This window comes from Cryptomeria japonica, chromosome 10, assembly GCF_030272615.1.
Source record: "Cryptomeria japonica chromosome 10, Sugi_1.0, whole genome shotgun sequence".
Lineage (NCBI taxonomy): Eukaryota > Viridiplantae > Streptophyta > Pinopsida > Cupressales > Cupressaceae > Cryptomeria > Cryptomeria japonica.
In genome coordinates, this window is record NC_081414.1 from 273,448,893 (window position 1) to 273,475,154 (window position 26,262).

The window sequence follows — 26,262 nt, forward strand, 5'->3', positions numbered from 1 at the left end:
TTGATGTGTTTTTTAGCACAATTGAACACAGAACAAAATTCCAAGGTATCTTATCCTCTCTTGAATAAAGTCTCTCAAATGCTACGCTTTGCGATTAAATGAGACAACTCCAAGGTTTCTATTGTCAGGTCTTGACTTGTGGATAAGCTCAATGGTTGATGTTATTGCTGGTACAAGCCTTGATCGGTTTTTAGACCTTCATTTGTACTTCGGTTTTTTGCACTTCGTTTGTACCATTTTCATTTCGCCCAAGTCAGTCTTGATGTGGCGGCTTTTGAGGCTTCATTTGGACTTGACAACCTTGGCGGCTTTTTAGGCTTCATTTGGACTTGACAACCTTTGCAGCTTTCTAGGCTTCATTTGGACTTGACAACCTTGGCGGCTTTTTAGGCTTCATTTGGACTTGACAACCTTGGCAGCTTTCTAGGCTTCATTTGGACTTGACAACCTTGGCGGCTTTCTAGGACTCATTTGGACTAATATGGTTGAATTGTTGTCCGTTAGGTGAATCAGCCTTAAAGACTTGATTCGCACTAATTGATATGCTTGATCAAGTTCGATCCTTTTGTTGCCCCTCATCAAATCGGTTCTTAAGGCTTGGTTTGCACAAAACCAAAGTTTAATGTACACATTACTTATCTCCTCAAGATCTGATTCCTTCATTGCTAATCAGCGTTTCTGTCCTCATTTGTATGAGCAGGTTGGATCTTTTGGTCACTTTGCAGCAACTTATTCAAATCGGTCTTAAGGGCTTCATTGATGTAATCTGAAATGTGCATCGTGTTGTTTCTATTTACTTCTGCAATGTTGAAATCATTCTTTGCCCTTGGAATTTGCCTCAAGCCATGTTTTGATTTGGGTTTGATCTTCAATACCTTAGGCCTGATTACTTGTTTTCTCAGATCTGAAACCTTTACTCAAAGTTTGATTTACATGCCTTTTCACTTAATTTTCACTTCGTAAGTCTGGTTTTAATCTCCTTTAGGTCTGATCTTACATCTTCCAGGTCTGATTCTGAGCATTAATCTCTTCCATCTGATCAAATGTTGATTGCCCTTTTTCACCAAGACTGATCGGGATTTTGCTCTCCATTTGTACCATTTTCACCTTGTTTGTGATCTACCTGCAAAGAGACATAATTTGAATTAAAACATCATACATATTAATCATATCCCTAGGTCTGATTATGGTCTAAACTCAGAGAAATTAAGCCACTGGAAATTGCATTTAAATGAAGGGTGAATGAGGTCTGATCACTTCCCAGAGATCTGATAAAATTCTAAGTGATCTGATAAAACTCCCAGTGATCTGATAAAATTCTTTGATCAGGAACCAGCCTACTTGAGTCTTCTCTTACACAGCTTATCATTTATTATTCACCTCATTGATGCTTGAAAATCTTCTCTCCTTTGTAGCGAACCAGTGATTAAAATCTTCTTCCAATGTGAATCCCTTTTGAGCAGATATGAAGTTGGAAGTTTGGATTAAATTTAAAGTGAAATGCTTCATATTCTCCATACTAGAGTTTTGGTGGGGCCCAAATATGCCACGGGTGAGATAAGGGAGGGGAAAGTTGTGACAGTGAAGGGGATATTGTGGCAAGAAAGATGGGGGGATGTGGTAAAGAGGTGCCATGGAGGGGATAAGGTGGAAGGGATGTGGGTGTAGAGTGAGTGCTGTGGTGGATAGAAGGAAGGTAAGGAAGTTTGGGGAGTTATAAGGGATAAAGGATGTAGGTTAGAGAGGGGTGCAAGGTGTGGGTAATGAAAGGGGGAAATAAGGATAGGATAGAGGTAAGGGAGATAAAGGGGTTGGCGGTGTGTAGTGAAAGGATAGGTTAGGATGAGATGGGGTTTAGTTTAAAAAAAAAGCGGTTTAGGATATAAGGAGTGGGTTAGGATATTAGGAGTGCATGTTTGGGAATATAGGATAGGATGATGCAGGAGGTATAAGGGGTAATGAAGGAAGGATATATGATAGGGCTAGGGGTAGGGTGGTAAGGAGTGTGGGTAATGTAGGAGATGGGATGGGATGGGATAGAAGGTAAGCTTAGGGAAATAAGGGAGGTAAAGGCTATGAGGTGTGGGTTAGGATAGGATAGGAAAATAAATGGTTTAGGATGGGGTAGTGTTGACGTGTCTGAAATCGCATTGTTGCAAACTCCATACGGCCAACACATAATAGAATAATCAGCTGAGTATCCTATCCTCTCTTGAGATAAGGAAGTCCCTAATGCTATTTTTTATATTTGATCAAAGGGGACAACCTCAAGGTTTCTTTTGTTAGGTCTTGACTGCGGGACTACTCAGTGGTTTGATGTGTTTTTGCTGGAAACACAAGGGGACTTACGATTTGCAACAAATTGGTTTGCTGTGATTCTCGAATTACGCAATAAAGAGCAAAAGGAAAGGGTTAGGAGATCTAAAACTAACAACACAGGTATGCGGGTAGACGGATTCAACATAACCAATTCCTGCTTGGCCAGAATAGCTCACAACCTTGCAGGAACGGTGCAATCTTCAAAGGGACTTGGAAGATTTTCAGATTGGAGACGCACGACTAAGCACCCAATTCTGGCGCAGCTCAGACGGACACCTGCAATTGAACTAAGCACAATTAAAGGCTCAGGTTAACCATACAAAAGGATACACAATTAGTATATCCTCAATGGTATGAGCCTGAATCTATCAAATACCTGCACACCCAAAATAGAAAGATCTATCTAAAATGCTGAGAGAAACCATGCAAACAGGATGAAAACAAGACAATAAACACCAAATCAATGTTTATATATTGATTTCAGCTGCCTATTACAACAATTTCTGCAGCATCTCTATGATACTGCTTAAAATCTAACCTATTCTAACTCTAAAATCTCACTCTCACCAGAGTCTAACTATTTAACAATCTCTAACTATCTAACCATTTGACCCTTTACAAAAGAAAGGCCTCTACCTTTTATAGATACGACAATTTTGAATCGAAGGCTAAGATGGACTGCATCCAAGGGCTGCAACTTGCCATCCAAAAGCTGGCAGCCTTAACCCATGCCCATTAAATTTTCAGTTATCCAACCAACAACTATCTCAACTACCTGCCACTATTTGGCTTCAATTTGAGTCTATCCAATCTTCTTGGTGGTTGGGAATAGTTATCCACAAAAGTATCTTGCGCGGGACCCATAGGCAGTTTACAATAAAGCCGTTTTAGTTTTAAAACTGAATTTCTGGACTTAAATCCAGCTGTGTGCTTTTTCTCGAGAAGGCATAAAATTTGTAGCATTCAGAGTGTTCTTTGGGCTTTGGTCCCAATGGTGGACTTCATCTTTGTTTAGTGGCACGGTTCCCAATGTTTGGTTGCTCTCGCGCTCTTGCAGCACGTTCCCACATCTTTTTCTTTTTTAGTCTTATGCGCCTGGCCTTGATTGCGATCCTTCTTCGATTTGTGTTTCAGGTCTTTCTCCTGGTTCTCTAATGATGTCCTTCGACCTGCGAACGATCAATTTCATTTCAATAAATCAATTTGAAAAATTAATTAATTTAATTTAACAAATATTAAAATTTAACGCCTGGAGGGTCATTTGAAAATTTCCCAAGTTTTAATGCTTTACTCCTTTCGTGAATTTAGTTGTTCATGGCAATTTCGGGCAAGAGGGGCGTTCGAAAAGTTTTTAAAAACTTTGACATTTCACCCCTTAATGGTGAATTTCGGGATTTTGGGCACTTTTGCAAACTTTGGGATTTTGGAGTGTTTTGCCAACTTTCACTTTTTAACATTTTGGCTAAAAGGTCCTAATTTGGCCATTTGGGACATTTTTGCCAACTTTTCACTTTTTAGATTTTCACTTGAAGGCCCAAATTCGGCCCTTTGGGCACTTTTTGCAACTTTTTCACTTTTCAAATTTTCACTTAAAGGCCCAAATTCGGCCCTTTGGGCACCTTTTGCAACTTTTTCACTTTTCAAATTTTCACTTAAAGGCCCAAATTCGGCCCTTTGGGCACCTTTTGCAACTTTTACACTTTTCAAATTTTCACTTAAAGGCCCAAATTCGGCCCTTTGGGCACTTTTTGCAACTTAAGTGAATTTCGGACCTTTTGGCACTTTTTGTAACTTAAGTGAATTTCGGACCTTATGGCACTTTTTGCAACTTTTTGCAATTTTCAGACCTTTTGGCACTTTTTGTAACTTTTTGCAATTTTGGACCTTTGGCACTTTTTGCAACTTTTGTGAATTTCGGACCTTATGACACTTTTTGCAACTTTTTGCAATTTTCGGACCTTTTGGCACTTTTTGCAACTTTTTGCAATTTCGGACCTTTTGGCACTTTTTGCAACTTAAGTGAATTTCGGACCTTATGGGCGTTTTTGCAACTTTTTGCAATTTTGGACCTTTAGCCAATTTTTGCAACTTTTAGCATTTTCGGACCTTATGGGCATTTTTGCAACTTAAGTGAATTTCGGACCTTATGGGCATTTTTGCAACTTTCAGACCTTTTGGCACTTTTTGCAATTTCGGACCTTTTGGCATTTTTTGCAACTTAAGTGAATTTCGGACCTTATGGGCATTTTTGCAACTTTTTGCAATTTCGGACCTCTAGCCAGTTTTTGCAACTTTTTGCATTTTTGGACCTTATCGGCATTTTTGCAACTTTTTCCTCAAGAAGTGCGAGCTTGGGCACTTGGGCGAGTTTGTCATGATCTCGCCGAAGGATCATTTTATGGAATATAACATTTAAGTATAAGACTTATACTTTAAGTTATATTCCATATATACTTTCAGGATGTTTGAGAGTGGTTTCAGACCTCTAGGAGTTATATTGCAAATTCTAGTTTTTGGAGGATTCCTCAGTTTTCCAGACTTAGTCAAATTTCAGGATCAGGACATTCCAGACTTAGCCAAATTTCAGGGCATTTGAGGATCAAGATGACATTCCAGACTCCATCACTCACCAACTTGACCTAACTCAGACCTTCAAGGATGATATTCACTCACCAAGCAAGACACAATGAGCAACAAGAGCAAAACCAAGCCCTAAGGAAGACTCTCAAAGAAACCCTAATATTGGGGCCTTATTGACTCACCTCGGCTCAAGCAGAGCTTGCCATCCCAACGACTCCCCTGACAACACTCATCATGCAAAGGCTAACAGACAAAACCTTAAAAAAAAACTAGAAAAACAAACCCCAAAAACCAAAAAGTAGGGGTCCCATTTATGGGGCGATGTGTGAATACGTCACAACAGCCCCTAGAGGCTGAATTTGGTTTAGCGGCACTTGACCCTTTATATCCCCGTCCTCTTCCGCAAAGATAGAAAGGCACAAACTGGGGGGTCCCTATGTGTGAATACGTCACAATAGCCCCTAGAGGCCGAGTTTGGTTTAGCGGCACTTGACCCTTCATATCCCCGTCCTCTTCCGCAAAGACAGAAAGGCACAAACCGGGGGGTCCCTGTCCAAGACGGGGATGGGTGTGCGATTCGCACAACAGGTAGTAAAAGAGGTGGAGGATGGTAAGTGAGGGATGTAGGAAATGGAAGGGTAGGTTAGGATAGGATGGAATTTGGGAGGTATAAGGGTAGTGAAGGATGGGATGGGGTTAGGTAGATGAAGTAAGGGGTAAAGGGGTATGGGGTGAAGGTTTAGGATAGGATGGGAAATGGAAGAGTATGAGGTGTAGAAGGTAGGTAGGAAGTGGGGATGAAGGTTAGAGGAAGGTAGGATGAATGGAAGGTAGGAAGTAGGGGGTGCAGGTGAAGAGATGGAGGTGGAAAGGTAGATGGTTTAGAAGATATGGTAAATGAAAGTTGGAAGATATAAGGGTTGGAATAAAAGTAGGTAGTGGAGTGAAATGAAAGGAAGGGTGAAGGGAGATGGGAGATGGGAGATGGGAGATGGGGGAGTAGTTATGAAAAGGAAGCTTTGGAGGGCAAAGGAAGCGTTGTACTTCACTTTATCTCAAAAAGAGAAACTTGATCAACCTCTGAGCAACTACAAATAAGAGGCTAATAGCAAAGACATGACAACTACCAAAGGCTAAGGTAAGACAACTAATCTAGAAAGCGAAAAAAAAGTGGGGGTCTCCATTTTCAATGGGGTGATGTGTGAAAATGTGACAATAGGTATGTAATGAAAATTGTATATATTGACCTTGGGGGTAAGGTACCAATGGCTAAGCTAAGACAACTAATCTAGAAAGCGAAAAAAAAATGCGGGTCCCCATTTGCAATGGGGTGATGTGTGAAAACATCACAAGAAGTATGTAATGAAAATTGTATATATTGACCTTGGAGGTAAGGTAAATGCTGCAAGTTCTAGTGTAAATATTTTGAGTCCAGCATTGATCCCTCGAGATTATTTTAATGCTTGCAGTGTATTTATAGGGATATTATGTTTGGTTACTTGCATTATTAAGATATAGAAGCTTGATTCAGGGGACTTTAAAATTCATTGAAAAATGTGGATTTTTTTTTGATATGGACCTCACAATTTTTATTTTATGTGTAAGCCATTGGATACATCTGTTTCTTGCACAGTTTTCATTTTAGAATTCAAGACTCCATAAATTTGATTGTCCTATTATGAAATGGTTATCAGATTTACAAACCTTTGTGAAACAATTAAACACCTGTTTTGGTAGTTTTATTCTTTTAATATCAATGGGAGCAAAGTTAGATATTAACGCTAACTTTGATGCCTATGTTGCCTTTGTATGGATAATAATCAACAATAGTTTATATGTAAAGATTTATGTTATGTTGCAGATGCAGAAATCAATTTATTTCGTAGGAATTGCAAACCATGTTGCCTATTATGATCATTTTTGTCAAATTTAATGGAAATTAAGAATGGTTTAAGTTTATTGACTTATGTTGTGGTCTTTTTAAATGATAAATGGATTTTGTAGGAGCCCAAAGATGCTGAAATGTTGGCGTTTGATTGTTTGTTCACAACAATAGACAGCTCAATTCTGCCGTCAAATACTGGACCTTACTTACTCCTAAATTATGTTGATGTTTGGTATGATGCAAAATCTTTATTTAACCTTTATTCACGTCTTTGAAATTCTGTGCAATGTTTTATTGGATGCAAAATTTTTGAGGGAGGTGATAAAAATTTATCACTAACTTTTCAGTTCTCTATAAGGGCACATGTGAATTTATTTTATAAGTTCAAATAAAAAGTAAAATATATGTTCACAAACTTTTATGGTTTTCGAGCAATCTAGTACTAACATACACTTGACTTATCTTTGTCACATTAGAGACAACCATTTATGTTGTTATATTCCCTATGTAAAATTCCTGAAGGCTCCTATTGGTTTACAGATTGTTCAAATCAACGATATTGCCCCTTATGGTGATGTACAATTAAATGTTTTTAATTCCTCATACCGCTAACTAATGCAATTTAGGTTGTCCTACAACATTTCTCTTGCATATTTCCGTAGTTTCTCATTGAGTTTTACCCTGATTACTTGTGTTGGATGTTGTGGATTATACATAGTATTGGTGTTGAGCATCAACATACACACGCATTTACACACAAATCTGTGTACCTGTGTGCGTAATCTGTATGCATTGCCCATACAACTTGAAATAACTAAATAATTGCAGCATTATTATGATCTAGAGTAAGCAGCAACTGAAGAACTTTTATTCCATTAACGAATGGCACACATTTGTAGTTAGAAGTGGTGTTACAATCAATAGTGAATTTTTGATGATCCCAAGGGTTATTTATGAAAATCACATGTCAATATTGAAAATTCATATGCTAATGCATGCCAAGGAGTGTTATTGACAATTTATGTTGACCCTAACCATTCTAGTTATCCTCATATATTTTAAATAATTTCTTCGTGAGGAATATTTCTCACTCTTCCTAATTGCTGCATTGGATAACTATGCGTACAATAGATAAATGCCGATTTATGTAATATGTTGGTGCCATAATTGTTGATTTAGATTTGAAAGACTTGGCATCAGTGTTCAATAATCCCTTATGGGAAGAAATTCCTATGATTTAAAATCTTGTTTAAATGTCTATGTTATATCCAAGAAGAGTCAAAAAGTGGAATAAAACATAGAAGCAAACATCGGGAAAAAATTGTGACTTGTCACGACTAATCGGTGATCGGGAAAGCTTGTGATTTTTTTCCCCCAAAAATCACAAAATCGGTCAATGGTTTTTTCACATTTTCCAACGTCTTTTTTCTGATAACTCGCGAAAAAATCATGGGATTAATCTGGGAAAAAATTGCAGATAGAGAAACCCACTACGAAACCCTAAAACGTGATGAGAAGGCACATAAATGCTAAATTGCTGAATCATCCACTTTATCTGTCGATTCCGGTATTGATTTTTAACCCTTGACTATTTAAAAAAAAGTTTAGTTTGCTTACCGCTCAAAATCTCTATGGAATCGCATAGGGTATTTTTGTTGGTTGAAACATTTTGAACCGTACCTAATTAAATCTCAACGAATCCATTGTCCACATGGTATTTACAAACATGTTACGACATGATTCGAGCATGATGGTACTGGTTTATTTCAATTTTTTGAATAATTGAAAATCCTAATCTATTGCTCTGCCAATAGGACTTGATTTTGGATGCTGTTGCTCTCCATTTTCCCTTGACTAGCACTAAAATAAAACATTTCCATTTCAATTTTTAACCCTTGTCAATTCTTTTTTTTTTATTGATAAGTGCTATACATAGATATCAGAAGATCACAACAAAATCTAGTTCCTTAGATATTGGGGAATGATTGCTAAATTCTCCGCAATTTCTAGCACATGAGCCGCAACAGCCGCAGAGAGCCAGTTGTCCGTTGAGTTCAACATCCTTCGAAAGGGATCCAGATTCCGGTTCATAACCCTGACTCTGTCTACCTCCCAGGCTTCCGTGAAGAAATTCAGTTTTCTCTCTCTTTCAGTCTTTGCCTAAGTGTACTCCTCATCCTCAGAGTCAGAGCCATCATCCACCTCTTCGGGAATATGGTGGACATGGTTAAAATAGCAGTCGAGAATGCTTGTCCATCCACCAGAATCTAGTTCCAAGATAACATTGGCAATGGCTTGTCCATCCACCGCACACACAAACCCATCAATCTTTTGTATACAGACTTCTTTGGAGTCCAGCACATCGACCATGGGGTAGATCACCGCTTCGTATACGAATCCATCGCACCAGTGCCTACCACCACCCAGGATGCCATTGGCCAGTCCCCACACCGCATCCCATGTCCTTACATCCGTGCCTCTAGTAGGTTGAGCCTACAAGCTTTGTAAAAGAAGATTTTATATAAAAGCATTAATTTGCCGTGCTTGTGTTATATGATAGTTAGATCTCATGTGAATGTTAATATGCAATTAATATGCTTTGAGATTAAGTTATATGCTTATGATATTAAGTTGAAAAATTACAAGTTTGTCATATACTGATTTATCCCCCCTGCCCCCTCTTAGTATAACCGTGTTCTCAACAGATACTTTTAACTGTGGTTTATCCCTGAACTGTATTATTTGTTATCAGTAATGAAGGAAAATAATTTATTATATTTGGCATCCATTTTTGATGGTATATACTTTTTGTGACATTTATGTTTCTATGATAACCGTATAAATGTTTTTTGTTTTCTTATTGTTATTGGTAGGCCTCCCTTGTGTTGCATGTATTTAGTAGAAGCTATGTTAAAGTGGCTGCACTCCTAATTGCTGGAGAGATCATCAGGATTTCAAAGTGTGATCTTTAGCTTGTTTTTGGTTTTCCCTTTTTTCTCATTTGCCAAAGAAACTAATGTTAGAAGAATGGACAATCTATTAAGATGAACATATTAAGCTGACACATGGTTTCATCTTCTATGACTATTAGGGATTTGGCGGTGGCTGCTAATCGGAGGAATATTGATGACCATATTGTTTTGCTAGGCTGGGTACTTGCAAATGGAAAGAAAGTGGCAATGTCTATAGATTTCACTGATGAGAAATTGAAACCAAGGATAGAGTTACAAGGTATGTATTCTCAGGCCTCTTCAGACAGATCATTTTTGAATCTTGTCCAGTTATATAAATTTGTCTGAATGTATGATCTCATAGCTATGAAGAACATGGAAGGACTGCAAACATTTGTAATATACAATTTATATTGGATTGCAGGAGTCTAATAGATGATTCTGTATAAAATTATTTTTTCATATATCATGTTTCTTAGTTTGCAAGGAGGTAAATACTGGATGTTCTTGTCTTCTGAGTTTTAAGCTAAAATAATTCACCATTGATGACATATTTTAATCATTTATTTTGAACACATGTAACACAGTAAAAACTTTTACTTCTTGTATGATATCCTTAGTATTGGATCAGTGGAGATACTTGAGAACAAATAGAGATTATAAACTATGATATGCTCTATCTCACTTGTTTCACAAGCTAGCATATTATATTTAGGAATTAAGATTTTGAAGGTGACCCTTCTTAAAAAGCTGAGCTCAGGTAAAACAATGCTTTACAGAGAAACATCAACAATTTCCAATGAAGGTAATTTGAAGGAAACATACCTTTGCAAATATCTGATTGAGAAAGCTAATCTCTCCAAAATTTCATAAATCTTTAATATTATTTTACCCCATAGGAATTCTGCATCTGCTCAATGTTTTTGGATTGTTCTCAGACAATTCACCTTCAGTTGCTTTTGTCTTATTGTAAATTCATAATATTTCCTTTGCAATACTTTTAAGTTATTTACATACTATGCTGAATTCCTACTACAATGTTGAATAAGAATTGTCTCATGGAGGCTTAACCACTACCATCTTTGTAAAAGTGTGCAATGTAAAGTTGTACCACCTTTTTGCAATGGACATCCATTTGAACTTCTGAGTTTGTTTGTTGACAGTAAAGCAATGATGCTATCCCTCTAAATATTCTTTCAACATCTTGTTGTCCATCGGATTGGGTATATTGCGAGTCTGAGGAGCTTTGCACATTTTTGAGTGCCAAAAATTGCAGAGAGGTCCAAAGCATCACACATTACCATAAAATTCTTAGTGAAATCTTGTGTAACCCAGTGGGAGGTAACACACATTGTCTGCTTGAGTCTTAATGTCTAATTTTCTTCTGTTGTACATTTGGTTGCATCTTAGTAGTTTCATGAGATGATCTGCAGTCTCTGTGTGATACTGTGAGGCTGTCAGAAGTTGTTAAATGTTTTAGAGAGTGGACAGTGTATATTTCTGTTGACATGATAAGCGCTAATTAACTTATACATGTGGCTTTATTACATGTCAAAAAGCATATATATGAAATTCTCCATTAATTGTTGTATTCGTTCTTAGTTAACCTCTAACTGGTGGAGTGCAAGTCTACTTGGAAATTTCCTTTATCAATAGCAAGTAGAAGACTACATGAGGTCACTAAATAGTAATGATATGGTATAATATCATCTGAGAAATGACACTTTGATTTATAGGCTTTGTCCTTTGTAGTTACTATGACAGTTTTATAGAGGATAGTTATTCTGGACTCAATGCTACGAAAGAATGGGTAAAATTGAATGAAAAGTGGTAGATGGCTCTGGAGTGTACAACAATTGGTAATCACTAATTGCAATAAGAAGAGCATATGGCATCTCCCTAATACACATTCTAAAAAAAATATGAAAATAGTTTTAATGCTAAAAATCAGTGAAGCTAAATGCAATGAAGTCAGTAAGCCCTATAAAGTGTAGGAAGCCAGTTATACTATATTGTGTTCCTGGTAAATATTGCAACAGTCACTTCTAAATTCCATTGTTGACCCAATGTAAAATTCTGAAAATAATTCCAGAGTGGAAATTTTGTTGACTCTGCTTTTATGTAATGAAACCCTGGTTCAGTTTTTGGTTAAAGGTAGATTTTATTAAAAGAATAAAAGAGAGAGGCTTTGTCCCCAACTTGAAAATTGAGGAAAACTACTCTTAATTGGAAAAATTTAGAATAATGAAATCTTTGGTAGGGTAAGGGGGTCAAACTTCTTCTGGGTATTTTTCTGTGTTGTAACATTTTGTCGTCAAACATTATCCTGGAAACATGTTTCAGAATCGTTAAGTTTCCTGCCAGTGAAAATTTGAAATCTCCTAATGGCAGGTTTGTTTTCTTAAGTAAGTTAATTCCTTTTACCTTTAGAAACGAAGGAAGGCTCCTGTAATCTATTATGGATATACAGAGGTCAAATTGATTTTATCTACATAGAATCATGAATCACAAAGAACTAAAATTTCAAAAAGTAGGTATTAATACTTTAGTCTTTTTTCATGTGTCTGATTTGTGTGAAGCCATTTGAATTGTGCGTTTGCAGTTTCATCATATTGCTTGACATCTATATAGCTTTTGCCATTATTATTATTTAATTTTGAGCTTATTCTTCCTTGATGTATAGACTGATTAATCTCTTGAAACAGAAAATGCTGATGACAATTTTGTGGTTGGGATGGCAATGGATAGAACTTCAGTTGATTTCCAAATTAGCATTCCAACAGAAGATGGAGGAATAAATCAGCTTCCTCCCTGTCCTGTTTTGTTGTGCATAACCATTGAAGGGAAAATGGACTTGTTCTCTTTTGCCAGGTAAATTTGGTCAATCTGTTTCTTTTCAGTGGTGTAAATGTTGTCTTTTTTAATCTGTATTTTGAGAAAGGTGCATTATTCACATACTTTTATCATGAAATCCTTCTTATTGCTGAGTTTTTCAGTTTGGCAAATTCATTAATAGAATTGCAGAAGTATGGAATGCACCTGAGCTTCTGGTCACACCTATTGCTGTTCCCATGGTTCATCCATTGGTGGCTACATTCCCGGAAGACAAGAAGTCTGAAGAGTCCATTCCTTCAAACTTTGATTCTAAGATGTCGGTAACAAGAGAATATGTAAATGCTGAGGATCCACAGTTGAACAATTCTGATAATCAAATGATTCAGATTGGAGATTTTTATACTAATGATCTGCTGAAGGACGGTAATGAAATAAAGCTGGTTCCTGTTGAGAAAACACCTTCCAGAACCCCAGTAAGAAATGAAGCGGATGTAAATACTGAAAATTCTCATGTTAGTAAGCATGAAGAAGAGATCACTAAAATGGAAAATATGAATAAGTTTCAACACGAAAAGGCTTATAATGTGATGGAGTCAGTGTACAATGAGAAACCCACACCTCTCATGGTTAAAGTAAGGGAAACAGATGTAAATGTCAAAAATATTCAAACTAGAAATGAGGATGGTAGGAAGCCAAAAGTGGAACATATCAGTGCTTTTCAACTGCAAGATACCAGTGATATGCCAAAACCAATGTTGGATGATAAATCTTCCTTTGTCAAGCACAAAAGTAAATCATGCAATGATGAAATTTCTCAAGCTAGCAAGCTTGAAGAAGAGATCACCAAGATGGAAAATATGAACAAGTTTCCACTGCAAAAGGGTGATAATGTGACAGAGCCAGTGTCCAATGAGAAACCCACTTCTCTCCTGGTTAAAGTAAAGGAAGCAAATGTAAATGTAGAAAACATACAAACTAGCAACAAGGATGAGATACCAAAAGTGGAAGATACCACTCCTGCTCAACGGCAAGATACCAGTGATATGCCAAAACCAATGTTGAGTGAGAAATCCTCCTCTGTCAAGCACAACAGTAAATCAAGCCTTGATACACAAAAGTTGTTTGGAATGCCTTTCAGTGGACCAACTAATCTTTTCCAAACAGCACCAAGAAACTTTCTTGCCGAATCTAGCTCAATTTCAAGTTCTAGTTCAAGTATTCCCAAAAAAAGCGTTTCTCAGGGTGAGAGTTTTGGTACGGTTGAGTCTATTTCTACTCGAGCAAATGAGTCTGGGTCTGCCTTTGCGAGCATGGCTAAAGTCAACAGTCAAACTGTTTCTAGTAAAGCAGATCTGACTGGATTTTCAAATAAAGAAGTTGCAGGAAAAGTTTCTTCAGAAACTTCCTTGGGAAATATGCCAAAATCAGGTTTGGGTACTGCACCGTTTGGATTTAAGCAGTCATCTGGACATCTTTTGACTTCAAGCATTTCAACTTCAAATCTGTCACCTGTTCCAGCATCAGCTTCAGCTTCAGTGTCACAGTTGTTCACAGGTGTAAAAGATTCATATCAGGGAAAGACAAGTGTTACAGGAGCTCTCGGTGGTTTTCGTGCCACCAATGCAGCAGGTACAATTTCTTCCAGCAGCATCTTTCAGTCTGGCATGAAAACAAGCATTCATTCTACCATTTCTTCTGAAGGTTCCTTCCGTATGGTCGCCCAATCACAGCAAGCAGCTGAACCTTTGGTGCCATCAGGTACATACAAGGCAGATTTGAAATCAACTCAACGAGCTTCTGGAATGTCAGAGATTGAGATTGATTTCTCTCAGGAGCTTGAGAATGTAAGAGTTAGCTTGTCAAAGCAATTTTGGAATACAGAGCTTGTAGTACTGGGACTAAATAGGAATTGAAAAATTTAGCTCACAACTTAAGTACATTGCTTTGTATTTCTTCCGTACCATTATAAAATGAAGATTGGGTTTGTAATGACGTTTTGTGAAATATCGTTTGCATAGAATAACTAAAAAGTTCCATGTTTATATTTCTAATCCATGCATTATAGTTTTCCTTCACAAAGGCCTTTGGATCTAAGAACATGGATTAAAAATTCTTTGTAATTTCTGTGTTTGATTGTGTTTGATTTGTTTTCATTCTGAACAATTAATTTCTTAGAAGAGATACTTTCATTGTAGGTAAGGAATATGGGAAAGGAAGTTGATGATCTTATTTCAAACATTGAAGGCAAGAAGACAGTTTCAAAGGCAAACAATATATCATTCAGCAAACGTGCAATCTTGAATATTGAGGACAAAATCAAGACACTCTCAGAAAATTGCAATGAATTCAAGGTGACTCACTTATTCTCAATATGCATGATGCATAATCTTTCTCTTTTATAATCTCGCTGTCCTTTCTTAATCCCTGCCTTCTGAAGTTTATTTGTGTGTCATTTGGCAAATCATTTAGTGGGAGAATGTATGCATGTGTCTAGTTTTTATTTTGTATCTGCTCTTTTGTATTCCAATGTTTATTATTTATATCAACTTCTTGTAGCAATAGCAAGTTATAATGGGGTTATACTTAATTATCTGATTACCTTTGAAGTTATTCTGAACATTGTGCTTTCTCTAAATGTTCTAAAAATATGCTGCTCCAATTTTGTGCAAACCTACAATATATCCTAGAAGTGTTATGATGTAAATGTTTTATCGGAAATGCAAGGAGTATTTTATATTTAAGAAACTAAAAAAGAAAACACCATAATTGCTGTTGGCTTATTTTGGACTTTCCATGGGTTGTTTATAGAGTACCATTTGAATCAATCATGGACCATGTCCCCAATCATTTGTTTTTTAAATAGATGATTGTAATTTTATTCTGCAAGATACATTAATGATGCTTGTTTGTCACATCGTGTTTGATTTGTTGTTTTGCAGTTTTTGATGATGTTCTTGCTTACTTTGCTGACAGTTTATTGAGACAGCTTGATGTTCTTACATTTGCAAGCTTTGATAGCTTGTGGTGAGCCTAAATAAAACTGTTATAATTTTCCACTCTTCTAAAGCTGATCTGCACCATTTGATACAACACAAAACGCAACATGATGTCTGATAAAACCATTCTTTGGATTAGAAGGAAAAACAATATGAAGAATATGTATTTGATATTTACAATTTGCATAGTGTTCTCTGGAAGGATTCATGCACATTGGACACAATTAAAGGTGTTCTTTTTTAATTCACCTAGGGCACAGGGTTATAATACATTTCTAGTGTAGGCAGAAGGTTTTAATGCATTTTGAAAAAAATTGTACCTAAATAATTATTAGTTGCTCAATTCTTCCCAGATGTAAAATGTTCAGAGATTGAAAACGTGTAAGATTCAAGGATTGAATATATTTAAACACAAGTGCACAATCGCTTTGGTAATTGAATTATGAAACAACATACAAAGCCATAATCTCCATCTTCCTGTAAACCAGCAATACAAAGCTTGCAAAAATTTTACCTAGATAGATATTCGCAAGATGTTATGAACTAAATATAGTAGTTGAATTCAAAGCTACAACAATTAACTCAACACATTTGCAATACAAATCTTTCAATAAATGTTAGGCAATATTCAATTCATAAAGCACAATAACACAAAACATCAATAACAATTTATAAACAAGATAAACATTATTAAACTCTATTGAGTGATACTAGATGAATAAACTAAGTGCCTAGAGCACTTATTTAGCATTTACAAATATTGCTTGAAAAGTAAAACACAATAACACAAAACATCAATAAGAATTCAGAAACAAGATAAATATTATTAAATTCTATTGAATGATACTAGATGAATTAACGAAGTACCCAGAGCACTTATTTATAAGCATTTACAAAATATTATATGAAAAAATAAATAGAAATTTAACTGCATCTTCTATGCTAACAACGTGGTGCTTGCATGCAAATCGAATTTTTATTCCACATTTCTATACTCGATTACAAATTCCTAACTGAGGGAATCTAAGATTGATTATTGGTAAGGATAGCTACAAGCTAACAATAGACCATTTGGAAGGCTGTCTAAAGATGGCTGGTCTATAAATAGGCACTAAAATAGACTTCTCAAATTTTGCCATCTTCAAAAAAATAGTGATTACTAAAAATAGTGCAGGCCAAAAACATAGTTTCCAACAACTAGTACTAATTTTTTGGGGTGTTTCTATTTGGAACCTGGTAAAGCCTTTGTAGAAATCTTGAAACTCTTGCAACTTACCAATTTTGGTTAGTTGAATCTAAAGCCCTTCTTTATTCTTCTAAGACAGTTGCCTTTTGGGTTAATTCGTTCCCTTTAGTGTGATGCAAAACATAATAGATGTGCAGTAGAATTGCTCTTCAAATTAAAAAGGGGGAGTTCCCTATAAAATACAAATAAACATACTATGAAGATACTCGCAATTGAATAAAATTACATGTTCAAATTGAATAAAATTTAAATGTGTATCTTTTTTGAGTTTGCCCATTGTAAAAGGTTGTAAAGCTATTTTAATACAAGATAGGATTTTATGCTTTTTAATTGAATATGAATTCTAAGACTAGATTCTTGCATTGTCTAGCTAAATGCAGAGGTTGAATAGTAGAATGGAGTTGAATGTGATAACACGTTAAATTAAATGTAGGACTCGCAACAAAGCCACAATATACACCTTCGAGCTCACTTGCAATACAAAGCTTACAAATTTACTTAAGCAATTGAGCATTTAGCATACATGACTAGACATCTCAATAAACATGTATAAGCAAGATATCTTGTCTATTAATTTTGATATTTACTTCATGCAAGTGCTACATAAACTTATGATCAAAATTATTACAATTTATCCCTTAATGCTCATATTTCTCATATGATGAGATTGATGATCTAACAATAGTCAACTCCAGGTTAAAAGTAGCAAATGCTAAAAATAGCATGAGCTTTGGTAAAGAACTGTGGATTTTGAATATAGTCTATTTTAAAAAAATGGAGACAAGCTATTTTTAGCATTGGCTTAAATTAGATTGTTGGAAGGTGGCTGTAAAATTTTCTTGGCTAATCTTTTAGGATTATCACATCATTAGATTTTTTAGTATGAACATTAGAATATCATGTGTATAGGATAATATAATATGATTGGTTGTATGAGTGTTTGTTTGTATTATGAGTTTTTAGAACATGTCATCTATGTAGAGGAGTGGTTATAGGAGCTCTCCTTTAATATAGGACATGTAAGTCCTATAAATTAGTATTATGTATTGTTGAACACAATGAATAGAAGTATAATATTATTCAATGTATAAATTTTGCAGGCTTCAATGACTGCCCAAATTTTAATATGGTATTAGAGCCTTTTTTGCCCATGATCTTTAACAATAAAATGACAAAGCTGTAGATTTTGGTGCGATTTGTAAGGTTTTTGTCGAGAGCAAAGTTGCTCTTGTGCTTGTTCTTGGTGCTACAATTTCCTTCTTATAGAAAAGCTATGGTTTGAAATTGTGGTTTAGTATTTGCATAGCATAAAGAAAAGAGATCTGATTTTGTGTTGGTGAATACAAGAGTGACTAGACTCATAGTGGCTGTCTTCTAAATGCCTTTTTAATGGGTCCAAATGAGATAGGGGAGATTTTAGTGTGTTTCTTTTCAGAAATCTGGTTCTTAATCATTTTTTTTTGTTCTTGTGGAACTATAAATCCAATCTAGTTCATGTGTAGATTGGGCTTTAGATATAATGCCTTCTGTCTTGTTTACATAAATTTGGTTAAATCTGACATTTGCACCAGAGAAGGGAAATATCATGTAGAATTTCAATATTTTTTGGATTGATCCTCAAAGTATTTCTATAACATTTGACTGCTTTCTTGTACTCCTGTTTTGGATGGTACAAAGATCATAAATGTGCCAACATGCATTACTTCTTAAATTATCCTTTAAATCTTGTAATACAAGCTCATATTTCTGTCTTGCGATCCATGCAATACAATATTAGACTTTTTATGGCTGATGTGGAGAACTCTCAAACGGCAAACTTCTACTAGCTATTTGTTGGCAAAGAATTAGCCTCGATTCTAGTTCCAATTTAGTAGATCCAGTAAAGTCTTGAACCTATGTAGGATTGTTGTAGTGGTACATATTTGCAATAACTTCCTTCACATTTGCAATATCAGAAAGATTAAAAATAGAGACCAAAGGGTGCAATATTGATGGTATTTGACACCTTTATGGCTTCTCTTTAGTACGTTCTCCAATGAGAAATTTGAAGGCAAAGACTTTCACACTTGGCAAGTAAAGTTACATTTGATCCTTAATGAAAAGAATCTATATGGGATGTAGTGAGTGGAACTACAACAAGGCCTTCTGATGTTGATTGGATCACAAAATGGACACAAAAAAATAAAAGGGCAACAACTTTGATTTATCTTAGACTTTCAAATGCATACCTCCACCACATTGATTTCCCAAGACTTCAAAGCAAGTGTGGGATGATCTCAGCACATTGTTTGGATCACAAGCATCAAGTGCAAAAGAAAAAGTTAAGGTGGCGATATTGTCCAACATATTAGTAGGTGTTGTTCTTTCTCATAGACCTCAAAGCAAGTGTGGGGTGATCTCAGCACATTGTTTGGATCATAAGCATCAAATGCAAAAGAAAAAGCTATTGGGGCTTAAAATGATGGAAGATGACAATATTGTCCAACATATCAGTAAGTGTTGTTCCATGATGAATCTTGCCTTTGATCAAGGGGACACAAATCTTGATATTTTTCAGTAAGTGTGGAGAAAAATAGTACGTTTTCCAATGGAGAAAAGGGCTACAAATATTGATCTATGGGATGTAGTTAGTGGAACTACAACAACAAAGCCTTTTGATGTTGATGGGATCTCAAAGTAGACAACAAAAGATAAAAGGGCAGCAATTTTGAACTTTCAAATGCATACCTCCACATTTATCTCTCAAAGATCTCAAAACAAGTTTGAGATGATCTCATCACATTGATCACAAGCATCAATTCGAAAAGGAAAAGATATTCGGGCTAAAAATGGTGGAATTTTACAATATTGTCCAACATATCAAAAGTGTTGTTTCATGATGAATCATCTAGTCGAGATAAAAGTCAAGGTAGATGATGATGATGCAAATGCCATTTTGTTGAATATTATGCCTTCTAGATGTCCAATGTTGTGTTTAAACTTTAGATTGAACAAAATATATGTTATCCTAGAAGATATAATCTCTACTTTGATTGTTGAAGTAGTTGAGAAAAATGATTCATCTATAGAGTAAATTCCACTTCAAACTCTCTATCCAAATTATACATTGTCTGTCTTGAGTATTAGTTATGATCTTCTTAGCAATGGTGGTATCCCTACCCATAGCCACTATTTCTTTAAGTTCCTCCATGGTTTGTAACTAAATTGCCGATTCGGGTATGAGTATGGGTTTGTGGCTATGTTAAATTTTTTTATCCTAGGGTTCGAATCAGGTACATCTATACACACACATATATATGAACAATATAATATAATATAAAATATATTTTTATAATATTATTATACAATAATATAATAATACATTATAATAGATTTATTATATATAATAATATTATATATATAAATTTATAAAATAATTAAAATTAATTAATAAATAAAAAACATATATTACTATACATTGTTTATATATACTAAACATTGAACTTTACCTTTTCATTCACATTTTACTTCAATTTAGAGCCACAAATTGTCCTACATGACTCACACCTATGAAAATAGGAGTCTCACAACAAAGATTTATCTCTCCATCGCCCTCCAACAAAAGTTAAGACAGAGTGTAAAGTTCTAGACCTCGAATACTCTGTAGATTTACATCTCGTGAAATCAGCCAAGAACCACTATCTCCAATCAAAAGCGATTTCCGACGATAATGAGTGCCAAGTTAGCAAATTGTTTGACGTGGAGGCAATCAAACGAAACTTGAGCGCCCAGGATGCATGTAGGACGAACCCAAGTGCGAACCCAGACCGCATCGGGACTCATACTACACAGCTCCGGTTTCAGGTGTCAATACAAGAACTAGGTAACATAGGTTTGTAAGCATGTAGCTTCTTCCTGTTTAGTTGTTTCTATTTCTGAGTTGACACCATTTCTACTCATAATAAGTTCACTATACACTTTCCTAGTACTATCAATAAAAGGCCCTCCTTTAGCTTTAACTTACAGGTCCATTCTTGTGTAACTCAACCAAAATGACTATCAACCTGCACTTTATTTTTCATTTCCTTATTGGCATCTGATTTTGAGTCGAAGATAAACCCCCTGAACAATTGGATGCTTGGAAGGTTAGATATATTGATGATCTCAAGCAATCTATGAGTACATTTACCTTTTTTTCAATTCTTCCTTACCATATTTGTCTTGCTTGGTTCTTTTCATCAATTGAGTAGATGTCACCTAGAAATTGGTTTAAATCTGCATCCCTACTAGGGGGGGTCCTATGTCAATGCAAGTCATATTGAAATTGGCAATTGTGGCTTGACTTGGGTACTTTTATGTTGAAGTATGGGCAATTTGCAGAAACAAATGGTTAGAAGTCTCATCTTCTACTATCCTTGAAGTAGCTTTGAGCTTTTTGCCTTTAGGGGAAGGGGGAAGCTATAGCAATTGCTCCACTACATCATTAGATGTTATTATGGCAGACTCAATTTTCCTTTTCTTAGACAGAGAGGCTTCTAACGACAATGGAGAGGAAATTGTTTTCATGGTAATTTTAAAATAATCAAGAGTAAACAATAAAGCTCTGTTTATCGGGGGTGTTCTCTCTATATTTTGTAAATCAAAGGGGAAAGGGGGATTTGTCTCACCGCTTTTAGGATTTTCTTTCCAGTTGCCATTTGTTGCTCCCATCACTTGCTTTGGTTCTCCCATAACTTTTTCTTCTCCATTATTTGCTTCCTATTCTTTGCCCTTTTTTTCTCCCTCTTTATTTTCTCCTCCGCTCCTGCATCTTGCAATGTGCCTTCTTCACAAGTCCTCTAGAGGAATTTCTTCTTTTTAGGGGGCTCTTCATTGTCTCTGTTCCCACTTGATGTAAATGTTTTCTATTCGTGATTAGATAGAGCAGCTGAGGAGGCACTCATAGAACTCGGGATTGCTTTGACCGCCAACCTTTTGTGTTTTCTTTGGAGCAGCTTTTGAAGCCTTTGCCTTCTTCTTGGCTAGCCAAATCTATGTCCTCTTAAGAACGACAACAGTTCTTATTTGCAAGTCTCTATGCTTAGGTAGGCTCCAATCAATAGGAACGAGTGGTTGTGTATAGATAGTTGCTGTGTATATAGGATCTAATAGATTAGACTCATCATTTTCAATTTCTAAGCGATGTTCAATAATTTGTGTCAAGCTCAACCTCTTCCAATTTCACTTCCAGACTTCATAATCATTAGCACAATAGACCTGTAGGTTCCTAGTGCAAATTATTTTTAACAAAGCTCTTACTCTTGAAATGTAATTTGAGGTGGTCATAGATTGAGGTGGTATGCTTAACCAGGTCCCTCTCAACGTTGAAAGCATCTGATTGAGTTTTACAAAGATAGTATCCAAGTTCGATGGGGAACTGAAAAACGACCTTTGTCCTCTCGACACATCTTTTGTTTACCTCATATACTTGTTTATATACCTCAATCAGGACAAATTTGTGCTCAATTAGGTAACTTTTGTGGAAAACCATCATAGCCTTCTACTTTGATGTAGGTAAATCGCTAGAATTATATGAAGTGACTTCTATGACCAACTAATTTGATGGCCTTTGTTGTAATTCTTTGGCCTAGATCCCCTTGTAACTCCCTCACTAGCCTCATTGTGAATGCGTTGTTCACGCTTGAAGTTGGAATAACTCTTTTGCTATTGGAGGTCAAGGTAGAAATTTTAAATCTGAATATTGTTATCATATTGTTCAATATGATGTAACTCGGGCCAATGCCTTGTATAGGTTAGGGCATAAAATAGATAAGAAGACAGATTAATTTGTTGAGGGCAAAATAAGTAATCATTGTAGGTAGCTTTTCGTTGATTAGGCTTGCTAATCTAGGTATTGTTCTCTGACACAGATAACTTGCACGAAAAAGTGCATCCATTCATCTAAATTGAACGCATCCACATCCCCACACAACCTATGCAACGTGATGATGTTTGTGATTTCTCCTTTAAAGTATGATTTATGAATTGTCTTCAGTAGTTGAGATTTGCCCCTTTTCGGCATGAAGAACCACTCCTTAGCTATGATATTCCTATAATAGGTTTTCTTCTCATTGAAATGTGTTTGTGATAGGATAAAATCCTAATGTGAATAGACTGCTCTATTCAAAAGTTGAAAACAATTGTGAACAGTTGTCTTGTCTAGGGTTATGAGGACCCTATTATCATTGGTTTTAATTTCTCTGGTATGGGCATTGTACTTGTTAATGCATTCTATGACAAGGTCTATGCATTGCACAACTACCGAAAATGCAACGGCTTCCAACAATCCACTCTCCACCAAACTCTGTGTAATTTGGTGCCTATTAGGGCTTTTCACTCTTTCCCTGAACTCTTGTAAGTTGATGTGGCCTAGTTTGGTGTCACCAACCATCAACAACAAACTTTTTAAACTTGATAAGTGTTCGTAGCCATGATACTTATGTTTCATTTTGAATTTTACCTGAAAGAAGGGACCTTTGAATTTCTGGCAAAATTTGATCAGGGTTTCCCCTTGTTCCAGCTGATTTTGGTGGTGGGATTGGCATAAAATGAAACCCTAGCATTGGAATGAAAAAGCCCTTTGATAGTTTTGGGGATTACTTCCATGCATAATGACAATGACGAGCAATGCTCGTAGCGAAGCTACATACTTATTTTGCAAAGGGTTCTAGTTCAATACTTTGGGAACCTAGTTAATCTCTTAGATAATACTTTAAAAACGATGGTTTTGAAATAATCTCTTCATCCAAGCTGATTAAATTTCACCTACCTTGGCTCTGTCATTAATGCACTATACTTGAGCACCTATGTAAGCAATTGGTTTCTAATCAGTTTCAGAAACCCTATCGGTCTTTGGCAAGGGTTTCAAAACCATATTTTGCTTGCACTTTAGCCTTCAGTTGGTTTGCTCAAGACGAATATTTGATCATTTCTTTTACTTCTCTTAGTTTCGAGTGGTACATCGGAGTTCAACGACCTTTGAAAATTCAATCTGACTTCATCTTTTGATCGAAACTTTACATCTTTCTTTGTCTTTGAAGAAGGTTCTTTGGAAAAACTTGGGTTATGAGAACCCCAACAATCTCCACCAAATACCAAGAGAACATCTTTGTAATTAGTAAGACCAAGACTTGTTGGGCTATAAGTTAATTATGTGAACAATGTTAGAGTCTAACAACCAATTCAAAACTTAAAGGGAAAGACTGAGGGACCTTTAAAGGAAGAAAAGGCTAAGTGGGGTGAAGCATTGCCGAGATCAAAATAAGTTCAAGTGGTTATGACGAGTCCGAAAATACTTTTGAAACTAAAGGGAAAGATCGACAAAACTTTGAAGTCTTCAAAACAAAATTGTGATGGATAATGACTGAGTTATAAAAGGTTTGTCGGAACTTAACTATGATTTCGAAACCGCAAGTAAAGACAACAAACATAAAAACGACTAAGTGTAACAAATGTCCAATGGTGCATATGGATCAATTAACACATCAAAGGCATTGAAGCATTGATTTTTGAGCAGGGACAAGGAGAAAAACTTTGATTTAATTATGGGTGAAAACTAAGGTAATGTGATCTTTGCCCAATTTCTCTCTTAATCACCTCCTTTTGGGTGTGGCAATTCCTGATCAAATCTTCAAGTTAATCATATTGATGAACATATCTAGAAAGCCTATATGCTGCCCTTAGATCATGGATAAAGTGCTTAGGGTCACATTATTGAATTTTGTCTACCCTTATTCTATAGGGTCGAAGGAGATTATAGATAAATTCTAGGTCTTATTTGGCCAATATTTGAAAGTTAAAGAAAACAATTGTATAAGGCAGTAAGGAACATTTGTTAGCGTTCTTGAAATATGTTTTGTTAGCTTCATCTAGCTATTGCATGATCTCCAAGAAAGCAATTCTGTATGGGATAGACCTTGGAAAATATGGGGTGGATTTGATGCAGCATAAACGCTTATCACTGTGCTGTCTCCATGTAGAAACCAGTCTCTCCAATTGTGTCCAATTCTTTTTTTAGGAGGAATTATTTGGGCCTTAAGAATCTCTTCACCTCATATGATAATCTCCAGTCTACCGGCTCTTCAAAACTGATCAAGAGCTCCTTAACAAAGTATCCTTCAAAAATACCTTAATTGGCCTTATCACAATGCATGTGCCAGATATATGTTCATTCTTGTATTGGTAGGGGCTTGTTGATTTCATGGGAGCTTATCTTGAGCATAGGCCTCCATAATTGGTTCCATTGTACAAAATAATATGGCAAAGAAGAGAATAACATTTGAAATATATGATATTGTGCCTCCTTATTTATTGAGCAAAGGGCCTTGTGAATTCCCTTTGCTACATATGTGGCATAGTCTTATGGCCTATTATGCTCATTGGATTGAATATCTACAGCTAAGACCATTAAATGATTAGGCATTTGAACCTCAGAGTCAAAACCAAACAGCTTTGTATAAGGAAAAATAGGTCTTTATGAAGTAGTCTTCAATGATGTCATAGAAGAATGGCTCCTTCATTTGATCAATGAATTTTCTCTCCTCTTTGCTCAAAGCCTTTCATTGAAATTTAGGAAGCCACCTCACCATGTAACCTCTTGTCATTCTGTCATACCCTCTCAATTCTCCAAAGTCGATTGGGAATTGGGCATTTGGATTCAAGTCAAAAACCTCACAATATATCTTTTGTCAAGGCTTGTGAGGAGCTTCTCCTTTGGGTTGTAAATGACTCTTTTGTCAAGATCATAGGCTTTTGCCAAAGCTTTAACTAAGTCTACATTGATGAAAGCATTTGGGATCACCAATGTGCCTAATTTTAGTGTCCAGACATTGCAAACAGGGCCATTAGATTTGTATTTATTATAGCTGTATTTGTATAGGGTAAATTCGTGAATAGGAATGCTTGGATCTCTGCTACAAGCACTTTTATTCCACTAAGTTATTAGACAAAATTCATAGACCCCAGGATCATCTACTTTTTTGGGATGATCTTGGTAACTGGGTAATGATCTGCTCATCCAATTTCTTTTAGTTCCCTTTGAGGATTGGATCATATTAAAAGACTAGGCTTTTTGTAGAATAGAGAGAGCTAGGGTTTATTGACAATTTTAAAATTTCTAATAGCAAGAATATGGGACATAGTAGCTTAAAACATCGTAAATCCTACTGAGCTAGCTTAGGAAACAAAGAATTTACATTTTTGCACTTAAATTAGGGCACAAATAGTGAGCTTGAACTTATTGGTGTTATGTAGTTGAAAACCTTAATTGGAGATGAGAAGACCCTTTGTAATGCACAAAACACCTTTTTGGTGTTGCGGAGATGAGAGGAACTGCATATGAATGAGAAACAACCAGTTGATTCGGATTTGTAGTCATTCAGGACACCAATAGCTCCATACACTCAAGACAGGTTGTTGGAACTAGCCATTTTC

General features: G+C 35.9%; 1 protein-coding gene across 5 annotated transcripts in view; it reads left to right on the top strand.

The window, feature by feature from the left end:
• The window catches only part of LOC131035487 (nuclear pore complex protein NUP214), a 157,765-nt gene that overhangs the window by 56,272 nt on the left and 75,231 nt on the right, over window positions 1–26,262 (top strand). For 2 of the 5 annotated variants that reach the window (XM_057967194.2, XM_057967193.2), the window contains exons 6-10: window positions 6,904–7,016; window positions 9,876–10,015; window positions 12,441–12,606; window positions 12,752–14,414; window positions 14,766–14,921. In XM_057967194.2, coding sequence (XP_057823177.2) covers window positions 6,904–7,016; window positions 9,876–10,015; window positions 12,441–12,606; window positions 12,752–14,414; window positions 14,766–14,921 — 2,238 coding nt within the window. Of the gene's footprint in view, window positions 1–6,903; window positions 7,017–9,875; window positions 10,016–12,440; window positions 12,607–12,731; window positions 14,415–14,765; window positions 14,922–26,262 lie in introns of those variants that run through there. The other 3 variants (XM_057967195.2, XM_057967196.2, XM_057967197.2) reach the window with 3 other exon arrangements.